This window comes from Misgurnus anguillicaudatus, chromosome 1, assembly GCF_027580225.2.
Source record: "Misgurnus anguillicaudatus chromosome 1, ASM2758022v2, whole genome shotgun sequence".
NCBI classification, from domain to species: Eukaryota; Metazoa; Chordata; class Actinopteri; order Cypriniformes; family Cobitidae; genus Misgurnus; species Misgurnus anguillicaudatus.
In genome coordinates, this window is record NC_073337.2 from 32,256,629 (window position 1) to 32,271,838 (window position 15,210).

Below are 15,210 nucleotides of genomic sequence, written 5' to 3' on the forward strand. Positions count from 1 at the left end.
AAATATATTTCCTTAACTGTAAATATTACCCATTTGTATCATTGTTATCTTTGGGATGTTTCCCATAAAATGTCCACCTTAAGTTCTCTGTTCAATGTCTCTATGTTTTCAGTCTTTCTTTCAGAGTCTGTTCCTTTGAAATTATTGCAGATATTTCACTGGGCCTCGTTTAAGGCAAAAGTCCATCGCCATGAAGTTTAATTGACTGTAGCAATGCAAATCTTCTGTAGTAATTGGCTTTGTTTTTTAATTGACTGTAGCAATGCAAATCTTCTGTAGTAATTGGCTTTGTTTTTTAATTGACTGTAGCAATGCAAATCTTCTGTAGTCATAAGTTTCGTTTTTTTTCCAATTCAATTTCTTTTGACAATTTCTCTTTTTCACTTTTTCCTCTCGGTGCTCAAAACTTTGCTCTCCATCCGTCGGTATACTTGAATTGCTTTTACTTTAATTTGGTTTTGATGTTTCTTCTTTCATATCATTGGCATTCTTTCTCCTTCTCTCCTTCCTACGAGCTCTGCTACATTGGCTGCTCCTCCCACTTGGACATTTCTGGGGCTGGTCTCATCCTTCAGTTAGGCCCCCTGTGGCCGTGTTTGGGCTCCTCCAACCTCTCGACCCTCAGATAAGCTAGATCATCTCGCACAAGGAGTCATGTTTCTCATCTCCTCCTCAACTCCTTTCAGCTTTTTCTGTACACAAATAACTCAATACATAGACAATTAGTTTGTGCATATAACACTTAATTCCAGATGTTTTTACAATACGCATAGGTCTATCGGCGAATATTTCATGCAGTGTTAAAGGTGTACGGTTGTTAGTTTACATGCTCACTAATACAAAGTAAAACATCAATTCTGTTACGATGAGTATTTCCACACATTTTGTTAAGTATGGCTTTGATGATTATTCCTTTTCAATACCTTTATATCTACAATCATTTGTGATTATAGATGATAGTCAAATTTTCTTCTCTCTTACCCGTCACATCAGTTTTTCCCTTTTTATCTCAACTCAAAATCTTTATTCTTCTCATGAATCGAATAATTCATTTTTATTCCACTTATTCGCCCCATGTACATCTATGATAATAATATTTATGACTGAGATTTCTCACTTCTTATACAATCTAAAAAGATCTCCTGACACTCTGAGGCCCTTTTTAGCTTCCCCATCTGTTTGCCCCTGCTGGCAAAATCAACTGTTCTCCTGTGTCCCTATAACTCAATAAAAACCAATCATTTTATCAACTTTTTAGCATTAATCAACCAAATTAACTTTCCGCATGTTGGAATAGTAGTTCATCCATTTTAAACCTGTATAATATTTTCCCTTATAATTAAATACGTAAATGCAAGTATCTACTTCTTATGCTAATCATAATTCACAGTAAAAATGTTTATCAAATGGAGAAACACTTGTAAGCAAAGTATGTAATTTTTTGGATCATCAATCTTTTCTTGTCATTAATTGCTCTTAAATCGTGACTAGATACAACTTAGATTTATTTCCTTAAATCGTATGTTTGTTACAATAATTAGTTATTTCTTTTTTCTATTCTCACAGCTTTTTCTTGTTTTCCTATTATAGTATCCTATGGTGTTTTTTCAATTTATTTCTTTTATCTATTTTATTTTCCTTTCTGCCATAGCTGTTCGATGCCATATATATTTGCTTCTTAGCTTAGTACCATCATTGGAGTTCTAACTTCTTCTGTAGATACCAAATTCAAACGCCCCCCAAATTTCATTATGCATTTCTTCCTGTCAGATTAATAGGAGTCTGATTTGATTTCAGAAAAGGTAGTCACACCTAACAGCATAAGTTCTTGATCAGCCTTTAAATTTGTCTAGCTGATTTTCACCTAAAGATTGTATGTGTCCCTACAGTTATAAAGTCCTTTGCTAAACATTGAACGGCTGTTTCACTCTTTCCCCTCTTTCACTCAAAGGCTCGTATGAAAATGAAAAAGTACAGTGTCCAGTGAAGTGTTGTCCAGTTTCTCTTGCCTCCAAGAACATTATTGTCTCTGTGGGTCTTTCTGGACTCCACTCAGTCTTTTTTCTGAACATGTTTCAGAACATTGTGCAGTGCCCCCATCACTGCTTGAGCTCAGTTTTAGTCCCATTCCTGTAGGATGTGTTCTCAGTCCAGTTTATGAGTTACTACTCTCTTTGCAACTCCAACACTTTGATGTCACACAGTTTTTGCCATTGTCTTTTCATCGTCAGCTTTTATTCACTTTCTTGAATGTCAAAGGATCAGAATGATCAGCCCACAAGGTTTTAGCTTGACCCATGCAAAATATTGCCTTTTGATTTAAAATAAAATTTATTTTGTGACCACCTTCCATCATCAGACGAAGACTCCTCTCCATTTTGTAATAATTTATCTTTGTATAATTTATCTGTGTCATTCACCTTTTAATAATTTTCCTGTCCTTTTTATTTTTCTCTTTATTTCCACCTTTAATAACTTGGTCTCTACTTTTTTCTCTAATTTGTTGTTTTTTCTTTTCAAGGCTTTACTTCTGTCTTCCTGCTAGATTTTAATCTCACAATTCCCTTGAGCTATGGCTTTCCCCCTCCCTTTCTCTCTCTCTCTCTCTCTCTCTCTCTCTCTCTCTTTCTCCCTTTGAGCATTTCTTTGTCTGTTAATTATCTCCTCTTATCTTTCATTAGTTTATATTTTTATTTAATTGTATTTCTCCTCACACAATGCCACATCAAATGTTTCCTCATTTGAACTCCAATTATTTTATTTTCTAATTCTACACACAACAATTGTTTAATCCTTATTTTTCCATTAATGTGACTGCCATAATCTTTCCTTTGCAATATAACACACCTTATATTTTATAGTTATTTCTCATTTAACCACTTCACAAACTTATTGTTTTTATTTATCCAATTTATATATTCTCCAAATAATTACTTAGATTTCCAATGTGTCTTTAAAATAAAATTTCCTTTATAATATTTTGTAGTGTTTCTTCAAATAGAATCAAATACCTTCACCAACATCTGTCCTTTTTTGGACTAGCAATATTTCCCTATTGAGCACATTTTTTTTATTTTAATCAATCATTTAAACGAATTATTTAATTTCTAGAATTAGCTGTATATTTCACTGTAATAACTAAAAAGGTTTTTGACTACAATACCTCAGAACCACAATGTCTTCAACTCTAATCTTTAATACCTAGCATTTATAACTGCCTCTTATCCATAATCATATTCTTAGTCTTATTCACATACTTTCAAACTTTATCCCCTTTTTTATAGTTTTGAACAATCTTCACTCCTGTAACACAACAACTCTCTGTGCTTCTCTACAGAGCAGCAGAAGAAAGACACACCCACTGCTCACTCAGCCCCCACTCTTTCCATCTCATACATTCACACACACAGACTCTTTCTAGCACAGACACATTGCATTCTCACACAAATAAAATAAAACAACTATATCTAGACTACCTGGCCAAATTCATCTTTCCACTACACTTCAGTCGACATGGAAAAGATTCACTTACACAATTTACCAATCCGACATGACAAATAAAACAAAAACAATATCTTTCATCAGCCCGGGCCTTCCAAAACAACAAAACAAATAACACATAGACCGTACCTGACCTGCAGGACTTTAATAACTCTTCTCTCCGAACCCCAACGTGTCTGCCCCGACACGGTAACACTCAGGTTCGCGAAACTTCTTAGGCATTTTCTCAACTTAACATTAAATCTTTATCCAAGCCACTCAACGACAAAAATAAAACAATGAAACTCATTCACACAACAAACCATCATCTGTCCTAGCACACATTCCTTTTGAAAATGAAACCCTTTATTCTTATCATTTAATCTAGTAATCTTTAATTTCCCCTTTTTATTCTTAAATTTGGAAGAGCATTTGTGATTTGACCAGCATTTGTGATTTGACCACCCCGAGCCATCTCAGGTGAACAATACAATCTTTAAACAAGCAAAACTGCTCATCTCTGTAGGTGGCCACCTGATTGCATTGTCCATTGAGAAAGCCAGCTGTGGTCTCTGGTTCTGTGCTCTTTTTGATGTCCCATCTGGTGTCAACTGTTTTTACCAGACCTTAAATTTCAAATGTATGTTTGATAACCTATAAACCAAATTGTTAACCCAACCATTTTTCAGTAATAACCCATTAGCATTTATTTATTTATTTATTTATTTATTTTTTAGGGCTCATTCTTCCACACTCTAACACAGTAGCCATCCCCCATACACTCAAAGGAAAGCACTTACCCCCCTTAACAGCCCACAGAGACTGCCTAAGGGAAACTTTCTCCCTGCCTGCCAGATTCACGTTCACATTTCTCTCACTATCAAACAAACTCTGCAGCTGCATACATACATACTCAAACACAAATTATTAAATAAATACACAATCGTCAGTGCACTTCCCCGACGTGACGACTTTTGCGTGTTCTTTTTTGTTTACATTGACCAATTAAACAATCATTACTGCACCTCCATCAACGTAATGATTTAAAATTTTAACTTCAAATTAAACCAAATTAAACCTCTACGTTATACACTTCCTCGACAAACATAGCATATGCAACCTTGCATACAAACTCTTACGCGTTCCCTTAACTTAAATCTGTTTCAATTCACCATGATCATCAAAGCCAAAGTAATTAACACAGATTCATGCATGCATGCCTTAGTTAGATTGTAACCTTGAAATCAAAACCCAGTTCACATCTATGGTTCTTAAATTTAGAAGAGCTTAAATTTCTCACCACGTTGAGCAAAGTCTGCCAAACAACACAAACCTAATTTAATAAGCAAAAAGTGCTTACCTTATGGCCATACGTTGTTTGTGTTGCTCGTCAGGTTCGCCCAGGTGGTGTGGCTTTCCAGCTCTTTTCTATCCCGGGTTTCGGCACCAAATGTTGTGGTTTTCCTTTTCCTCGAATAAAACAATCTTCAGTCTTAGGTTCTGATTTCAAGAGATAGACTTTTATTTTCCGGACAAAATAAGAAGCCGAGCCTGCCTGATGAATCTCCTCAGAACCCGAGTGAAGTTCTGGGGACATTCTCCAAATCAGTCTGAAGCTCTCAGCCAGGCTTGGTAAATATATATGGTCTTTGTCCCTCCCCTCCATATGCTTTAACAATATGTTTCTGTTCAGGCTTGTAACTTGAAGAATCACATGACAGTCCCCAGACCAGACCAGTGTCTCCTTTCCTTGACCTATTTGACCCTTGGCTATTTGCTAATACTAAAATCCTTTGTGCCCTGAAACATGAAGACACACAGCTGGGTTCCAATAGCAATCCCATGGCAAACAAACTCCTGATCCACACAACATAACACATGACCTGCATAACTTCATAGTAAACAAATTACGTGTGATTATAATGGTAAACTCATATTCATCATATTAATGTAGATTGGGATTAAAATAAAACTTCTTCACTTGCAATCAGGAGTGTCTGCCAGACCCCAGGTGTGCAGGTTAGCTGGGCTTGGGAGGACGTCATAGACGGATTGGACAAGAAACTTGATCCGAAATGGCTCTGCTTCCCAGAGCTCTGCCCAGGATATTCGGCGTGGATCTACATGTTCCCACCTGGTCCATGCTCCTTGTTTGGGCATGCCAGCCATTTTGGTATAGCGTTCTTCCTCCACCTCTGCTCGAATCTCGTCCTGAATCAATCTGCGTCTCTCTTTTCCACGAGCCAGATCGTAACGTGGCTTGGGAAAACAACCAAGACCCGCTCGCCCCATTGCCACTGAGCCCACCACCGTTTTGTGCCTTGATCGCGCCTCTGCTTTAGTGACTGCTTCCTGCGCCCGCCACTTCCTCCCGGTCTTCACAAGTATTCCTGCTGCTGCGACTTTTCTGTCTCTGGAGTCCCTGTACATCAACACCTCTCTGGAGCGGGTGACTTTGAATTCCTCCGTTAGTCCAGTCAAAGGAAGATGCAGCTTGGTGGAATGGCTATACAGGGCAATGCTGCTCAAGGACTGAGGGAGCCCCAGCCATTTCCTGAGGAACTGGCTGATGGACTTCTCTAAATCCTCGACTGTTGATGTTTGTACCTCGTAGACTAGCAGGGGCCAGAGTATTCTTGGCAGGACTCCGTGCTGGTAGATCCAGGTTTTAAATTTTCCGGGGAGGCCAGATCTGTCAATCACTGTGAGCCAGGTAGACAGGTCGCGCTTGGTTTGTTTTATTGCAGCTGAGTCCTTCAGGGAGCTATCAAAGATCTTCCCCAGGCTCTTGACCGGTTTTTCAGTCACCGATGGAATCATGGTCTCTCCCAGGGTTTTTTTAAGCTTCCCCCATGTGTTTAAGAAATAGAATCATTCATTCAATAATAATAATAATAATAATAATAATAATAATAATAATAATAATAATAATAATAATTAAAATTGATAAAATTGTATTTTATTTGCATTTAAAAGCCAATTCTCCGAAAATTAAATGAAAACAGTACAATGCAGCGTTGGGACCATATCGATGGAAAAGGGTTAATTACATGAAATTAATTATGTTTTGCTTTTCTATGTCAGAAAATTTCAGAATCCTCTGTGTTAAGAACACGTTTTGTTAGTTGTCAGTTTCTTATGTATAGTCCACATACATACACCGTGTGCAGAATTATTAGGCAAGTTGTATTTTTGAGGATTACTTTTGTTATTGTACAACCACAGTGCTCCCGCTCAATTCAAAATGTTAACAAACCCTCAAACTTGAACATTTAAGTAGTAAAAGTGAAATTTTGGCTTTCTTAAGAGAATATTTCTATGTACATCATTATTAGGCAACTATTAGTGTGCAGAATTATTAGGCAACTAAATTAAAAACAAAGATTTTACCATCTCACTTGGTTTTTTCTCCGGTCAGGTGAGAGCAATAGGCGGGCTCTGCATTTGCAAATGAACATTTAATAAAAAAATATATAAACTCGGAGATCAATATAGCCACCCTTCGTTTCTTGATCTGTTCTTAATTGACTTTTTGTGCAGACGCAACCACAGCCTCCCAGACACTGTTCAGAGAGGTGTAGGGGAGACCGGGGTTGGTTGTCACAATTTTTACTCATGCATGAATTGCTCATCTTCAAAAAATCTTTCAGCAGTAATTTCTACATGAAATGAAACTTTGGGGTCTTGGCTTCAAATGTGTATACTTTTTACTTTTCGAATGTATTGTAACAGGAAGTAATTAACCATCAAAGACACTCTGACACAATGTGACAACCAACCCCATCACAGTATGGGGTTGGGGTTGGTTGTCCCCATAGTGATTCAATAGGATTTCAGTGATAAATTGGGATCTGAAAAGATACTGTGTAACTTTTTAGTTTTTTAAGCTAGAAACGGCAAATAAGTTTTAATATGATTTTACCCCTATGATAGTTGTTATTAATGCCCATTATGTTTAAACAATGGGATTAAAGTGGGTGATCAGTTACTTGAATAGGCTTTATGCCCAGCTGCACTATGAACTTCAGCCAGCTCCTTGTTTCCTGTCTGCCATTATTGGACAAACTGATTAATCAGAAACACCTGGATTATTGTAACTTGGTACTACTGAGGTCAGGCACACCTGGATTAATCAGTTTGTCCAATAATGGCAGACAGGAAACAAGAAGCTGGCTGAAGTTCAGGAAGTAGTGCAGCTGGGCATAAAGCCTATTGTCTGTGTTGAGAAATAAAATGAAATAATTTTTAGTGTTAAAACCTCTTTATTTAAAACTTTATTTTATTTTAACAGCAAACAAAAATAAACAAACAGACAAACAGTCTTAAAAGGTCTACATGTCCAATATTCTTACGTAACAACCATCCCCGCAAGCTATGTGACAACAATACCCAACTGACTTCTTGACAAACATGATAAGCTAGCTGCCACACGGCTTTAACTTGATCGCTAAAAGATGATTCAAAATAAAGCTACTACTTTTAGCTTTTTAATGAGTGTTTTGTTTTTGAATGACTAATATCCTACAAGATCTCAACACAAAAACAACACCAACATGAAAATTTACTCTGGCCCATAAAAATAAAAAAATTGTCTCCTAACCTCAATGTTTTGTGTCTGCTCAGCAAAATGTCAAGTGCAAATGAGTAAGCTATTAAAGGCTAACAGATTGATATCAAAATTGTACCACATTGCCATGTAGTATGTCTGGAATAAGCAGTGTAAAAATCATCCCGTGAGACAACCAGCCCCGGTCTCCCCTACTGTTTACCTTCACTGTAAATGTCCTGCTTAAGAAGGGCTCAAAAGGTCTCAATAGGGTTTAAGTCAGATGAAGAAGGGGGCCATGTCATTAGTTTTTCACCTTTAAGGCCTTTACTGGCCAGCCATGCAGTGGAGTACTTTGATGTATGTGATGGAGCATTGTCTTGCAAAATAATCAGTCTTCATGAAAGATGCAGACTTTTTCCTGTGCCACTGCTTGAAGAAAGTGTCTTCTACATTACAGGCAGGCAGGCACAGACAGGTATTATTAAAGATGAGCTTGTTGGACCTTTTTGGGTTGAAAATGGAAATAAAAAACAACTCTCAGACTTGATGACAATTTTTAGAGGACGCTTTCTTCGAGCAGTGGTGCAGGGGGGGGTTTGCATCTTTCATGAAGACTTTTTTATGCAAGACAACGCTTCATCACATGCATCAAAGTACTCAACTGCATGGCTGGCCAGTAAAGGCCTTAAAGGTGAAAAACTAATGCCATGGCCCCCTTCTTCCCCTGACTTAAACAGGGGTGTGATTCTTCCGGATAAATCCTGAATTCCGGCTTTTCCGACCTGAAAATGAGGCTTTCGTGAATCATGCAAATCCAATTTTTTGTGTGTGTGTGTGGGTGGGGGGTTGCAAGGCACCGTTATAAATAACCGCATATCACTACGCATTAGTCTATTTATTTGTCACGATGGAACTTCATTCAAAGCAGAACTCACCAAAGAGCTTGCAGTCAGATCTCCGGCGTGTGTTGTTGGCTGCGAATTAAAAAAAAACATGCGTTTGCCAACAAATAGTATGAGAGAAACACATCTTTCACTCTCAACCAAACTAACAAACTAGCCAATCAGAAGTAGAATGGGGAGGGTCTTTGAGGTGCGGCTGAGGTCCAGCTACAGATGCCGCGCGGCCGCGGTGAAGTCGTAACAAGTTAACGTTGTCAGCAGGATGAAGAGTAAGTTTATGAAGCCTAGGTAAGACAACCTAATCGATAAAGGACCTAAATCAGTGGCGCTTGGCATGGATAGAAGGAATAGGCAGAGACAAACAGTATTTTAATAGTAAGAAAATTAAGAGAACCCGCCAGGTGTTTGCTGCTTTGACAAAACTGTCAGTTTCAAATCAGGCTATGCCAGTAATGTAAATATCAGATTTCTCGTCGAGGTGAAATGCTATCTCGCAATATCAATATAAAGTTGCGTTTGTGTCAAAACGTTTGCTTGCATGCATTATTATTTTGTAATCACTTACGTTAACGCATATAAGTTACGCGAATCAGATCCAACGTCATCCTGATGAACACACGCATACGTTTGCTCCTCTTAATGGTTTGTGAATCTGGCAGTAATGCTTGTGATTACAGAATAATATAATGACAAACACACACATTCATGGATCTGGTTTGTGTGTGTGTGTGTGTGCGTGCGTGCGTGCGTGAAACGCGTAGCTCGACTGTGCCAAAAGAACTATTCAAAAGACAAATGCACTTGACTGCCTTTCCAGAAAGTCCTAACATTTGAATTAAGTAACAAATGTTGTAATCAATAATTAATCTGTATTAAATGCCCCCACTAATTATTCTATAAACATTAAACATGTTTTGACCAATAGCGAATCCCATTTATCAAATTGTGTATGTGGCTTTTGTGCCTTATTATTACCATATGCAACCAAAGATTTTACTAAAAGGGCATACATTTGTTTAGAAGAACATAAAAATCCTCATAGATCTAGTCACTTATTTTTACTCCCAAAATGCACCACATTGATGTATTTACTTTTAAATGCACAAAATGATTTTGTTCAGTCTGATGCAGTGGCAAGGCTACATAATGGTCAGGGTGGCACGTGCGTGCATGTGTGCATATGTATGTCGCCACGTCATGGTATGTGTGCCGCATATTTTCCTGCTTTTTTGTCCTTTGCCAATCACACCTATGCTTAAACCCTATTGACAACCTTTGAGCCCTTCTTAAGCAGGACATTTACAGTGAAGGTAAACAGTACACCTCTCTGAACAGTGTCTGGGAGGCTGTGGTTGCGTCTGCACAAAATGTTAGTTCAGACCAGATCAAGAAACTGACTGAATCCGTGAATGGAAGGCTTGTGACTGTTATCAAAAAGAAGGGTGGCTATATTGGTCACAGAGTCTATATATTTTTTATTGTTTTATTAAATGTTTATTTGTAAATGTAAAGTTTGTTTATAATTCTCACTTTAACAGTTGAAAAAAACAAGTGAGATGGTAAAATCTTTGTTTTTCATTTAGTTGACTAATAATTCTGCACACTAATAGTTGCCTAATGGTTATGTACATAGAAATATTCTCTTGGGAAGGCCAGGGTTTCACATTTACTACTTAAATGTTCAGGTTTGAGGGCTTGTTAACATTTTGAATTGAGCAAAAGCACTGTAGTTGCACAATAACAAAAGTAATCCTCAAAAATACAACTTGCCTAATAATTCTGCACATGTTGTAAAGTTAAGTATCATCTTATATAGTCTTTTAGATTTTGTTAAGGTATTTAAAATGATTTGACACAGTATTAACACTTAATGACATTTAAATGACAGTTTAATGTTATGTTTACCCATAAAGCTAGGTAGTTTCTTAAGTTTGATAATTAATCTGCTATGTCATGTTTATGATAAGATTTATGACGTATGATGTATTGGATTATGTCGGGTTGTCATGGCGGGGACATCTCGAGCAGTGTCACCTTTGCAAAATGACATAATTGAATGAATGACACTTAAAGTTGTAATAACCGTGCATAAAATCTCCTTCATGTTAATGGCACGTGCCATGTCATGATTATGAGGGTGTCATGTCAGTCTTATAAACACCCCTTCAAGTAAAGTGCTACCAAACATTCAAGTAAATTTAGTGTTGAACTGAATTCTGCATAGATTTGTATTTAAAGATCATCCTGAAGTGACGTACAGCTCTGTTTCTCTTTTTCTTGTTTTAAACTTTAGGCAAGTGGACAAAAATTGCTTCCGAGATCCCAAATCGTATTGACACCCAGTGCCAGAGCAAGTGGAGGCAACTAACACAAATGGTAGGCTCATTACATTTAATATGCTTGCAACTTTCTATATAATAAGGCTGGAGCTATATTTTATTTTGCTGTATGGAATAGACGACTGATTTCTAGGGCCTGCACTTTTATCAAGATAAACTGGTAAAATAAACTCTTAGAGCAGCTCTGGAGATTAGGTTTATATGTTTACCTACTCGTATAATAAATCCACGAGTGTCACACTTGTAGTATGTAGCGCTGGCCGGTATGACGGTATATTACTGTGAAATAAAATGTCAGACGTAACAGATTTTTATTCCATGAATACTGCAGAATGTAAATAAGTGGGCGTGGCCTAACCCCGCTCATTACAGTGATGGAGAAACATGTAAAATAATCAACTCATAACAAATGAGACCAAAAAGAAAGCTCTTCTCGCACATAATGCTAATAGTTTTCTGAACTTCAATTTTCTGAAGATCAAACTCATACATTTATATCAGTGACACGTGCACTGCTGGAACAAAATAGTTTGACATGCCATTTGCTCATAGTACAAACATCTTTGATCAGAAAGATGAGACGGTTAAGGTCTAATAGAAAAGATATATTCATACCTTTTCATTTTACATACTGCCTATTTTGAATGTACTGTATACATGAATACAAAATACAATGCTTACTATAGTTTCAATAGTCTATAAACTTAATTAAACTGATTTATAAACAAGATGCTGTCTATCAAGACTTAATCTGTTGTTATCTTCTGGTCATATCAGTCTAACACCAACTTTAACTTGCCCATAATTTAAAACTGTGATAAGCATTTGGTTGAAAACGATAGTGAGTGGCAAATTTCTTCAAATTTTAATATTCCAAAAACTATATAAACTGAAAAACATGTATACCATGAAATAAAATGGATATTTGGTCATACCGCCCACCCCTAGTAGTATGTTAAACTGTGAAACATATTCACTGAAGAGACACGCAGTACTAGCAGATGACACATTTTAAAAAGCAGACTTTAATCCATATCACAAATTTGGACTCAGTTTTGCTGTGGAAAATGATGAAGTTTTAAATATATGAGCTCAATCCAGTAAGAAAACAAGATTCAAGAGTAAAACAAAGTGAAGTAATGTTGATCCATTGATTAATATAACCTTGTGTAACCTGTAATAAAATGGACTAAACAAAGCCTTTTGTACAGAAAATCTAGACAAATTACTTGCCTCAATGATTTTTTTGTTTTCAAATTGCACGAGTAACTCGAGAAATCGTTCCATGCCTTCAATATAATAATGGACACTTTTTTTGTTTGTTTTTTTTTAGAATCAAGGCTATAGCAGAAAAAGGAAAGCAGGTCAAGTGAAGTTAACCTCAACAGTTCAACAAGAAACAAAGAGACGTAAGGTGAAACAGAAAAAAATGAAAAAGATCGAAATCACTTTAAGCTCCGAGGATGAAAAGCAAGTGAAAGTTGAAAATATGGATAGTGATGCTGAAGCAGATGAGGATTTACCACAGGAAACACGAGTCAAGGAGTACATACAGCCAGACATAAAGAGTTGGATTCCTTTAATTACAAAGCCATCGGTTTGTCCTGTAGGAACTGTAAGGACTGTATGGGTGAGTCTGTTCACCAATGGGGATGATCTAAAGGAACCTAATAAACCAACTACCAGTGGCCGCAATCGATCGAAGAACAGCACCAGTCCTCCAGTCGAGCCCAGTCTGGTCCGCAATACCAGTTTAGACCATTTTGGAAACGTGGAGAGAACTTACGTGGGGATTGATGCTACTGTCTTGCCGAACCCGGTATGATTTTTTTATAAGTTAAATTAGTGCCAGCTATATGTCAGTGTACTAATGCTGAATCTCATTTCATACATGTAGGCTGACAATGAGAAAACCTTGATTAAGGTGCCTGCGAATGATGTTAAGCACTTAATGCAGTGGAAGGCAACATCTGTAAATAAAAAGGTATAGTATATTTATCACAGGATAATCACTGACATAATATTAAAATATAAGCCATTACATTAGGATAATAAAGGGCCAAACACATAAAGTACAGGTACATAGACAGTTTCCCAGAGAGTGCTTAATTGTAGTCCAAGACTTAGGGTGCATCTCATTTCTCTGTCTTACCCCTTCCCCTTACCCCTTCACCTCGGTTTTGCGCGTTCATATGAGGCGAAGTGGTGTCTCAATTCTCAGTTTGATCAAGGGCTAGGGCCAAGGCGTAGGGATACATAGCCCTTGAAACGAAGTGTGATAATGACCACACTTGAAAGAGAGGGGTAAACGTTAATGTAGGAATTTCTCAGGAGAGCCGGCATCAAGACGTTTTATTCATGAACGTCGAACTGTCAAGGAGTCGCAAAAATGAAAGTAACGTTATTTTCTGCAGTTTAATTGAGATTATATTATGACACACATGTTTTATGATAATTTTAATAAAATGTTTCGAGCGGTTGTAATTGTAATGTTTTTGTTATGAATCGCTAGTTAAGGCGCTAGCTAGCAGCTAAGTAATGCGCTATTTGTTGAGCTCCGCTCAGGCAATCGATACCACAACCTGAGACAAAGGCATCTTCTTTGTTTGTCAACGCTTGTCTGTTTACGTAGCAGCCGGTTAGCGGAAAGGGAAAGTGACGCAACCGGTAATCGAGTGGTGTCTCATATTTTAGACGAACGATCCGTCTTACCCCTTTCCCCTTTACTCGGTTTCGAGGGGCAAGGGGAAGACGAAGACAAAGGGGAAGGGGTAAGACAGAGAAATGAAATTGGCCCTAAAACTCTTGTTTGAGCTGTCTTAACTTAAAACAGCTTGTGCTGACGTATCTTAAAATAAATATGCACCATCATTTATACCATTCATTAATTCAATTCTGTTTGTGAAATCCTTACCCTACTTAAATGCCCAAGTCTTAAGTCTAGTACTTAAGTCTATCTTTTAGTAAGGCTTATTATGATTGACCCTGAGATTAGCTTTGTGCACAAGCTAATAAAACTCAACTGTACATTTAAAGAAAAATAAGTAGTATTTGTTTCACAAGCACATTGCCGAATAATGTGTGCTTTTAACAGACTTTGTCAAAAATAAATTGGTATATGTTTTCAGTGGACTTTTAGAATTGGTTTGCGTAGAAAACTTAAATATTTGCAGTTAGTTATCTTTCAAATGCAATGTGGATTTTATTATAGATTTAGCAGCACATTTTTGTCCAATGTATTAGATATTGTGAGATCTGCTCTGTATTATTACTGTGTGAATGAAAATAATTAAAACATGAAATGATGAATAATAACTGACTGTGACGGACTCTTTACAACGCTGTTTATAAAAAAATGACGGAGATTGAAAAAGTGTATAGCAATCTGTGTGTGTGTGTGTGTGTCTGTCTGTGTCTGAATGATTATCTTGATATTAGTTCATTAAAGATTAATAGTACATTTATTTCGTGCGTTTGATTTCAACTGTAACATTTTCAGCATTTTAGCTATATACAGTAGCCTAATGATATTCATCACCTGATAACTGTACTGCATTACTATACTAAAAGTTTGATTTTTGAGTGTGTTTGCGCCCCCCCCCCCAATTTTTTTAGCACCAGCCACCACTGTATGTACCTTTAATGAAATGAAAAACTAATGGGGCTTATTCATTGAGGACTGTAGCACTGCAGCTCTCATCATCTTATTAAGTTTCATTTAGAAAGAGGAAGTCCAGGTTGTTGATTTGTACTTAGTTGATTTACAGACACACATTTTTGAGTTTTCTGTAACATGTTTCTACGTTGACTTCTAAACCTCATATTTGCCACTACTGCCGTATTTGAAGAGTTCAGATGCGGCTAACAGCACTTTGGGGTTTGCAATGCATGTAAGCTTCTCTTCCATTTTAGGATTAAACTAAAACTTCATTACGATCCA

General features: G+C 37.0%; 1 protein-coding gene across 5 annotated transcripts in view; it reads left to right on the forward strand.

Moving 5' to 3' along the window:
• Positions 1-15,210, forward strand: part of LOC129431799 (snRNA-activating protein complex subunit 4) — a 53,331-nt gene that overhangs the window by 30,750 nt on the left and 7,371 nt on the right. For all 5 annotated transcript variants that reach the window (XM_055189872.2, XM_055189869.2, XM_055189871.2 and 2 more), the window contains 3 exons: positions 11,225-11,307; positions 12,604-13,089; positions 13,168-13,254. In XM_055189872.2, coding sequence (XP_055045847.2) covers positions 11,225-11,307; positions 12,604-13,089; positions 13,168-13,254 — 656 coding nt within the window. The remainder of the gene's footprint in view (positions 1-11,224; positions 11,308-12,603; positions 13,090-13,167; positions 13,255-15,210) is intronic.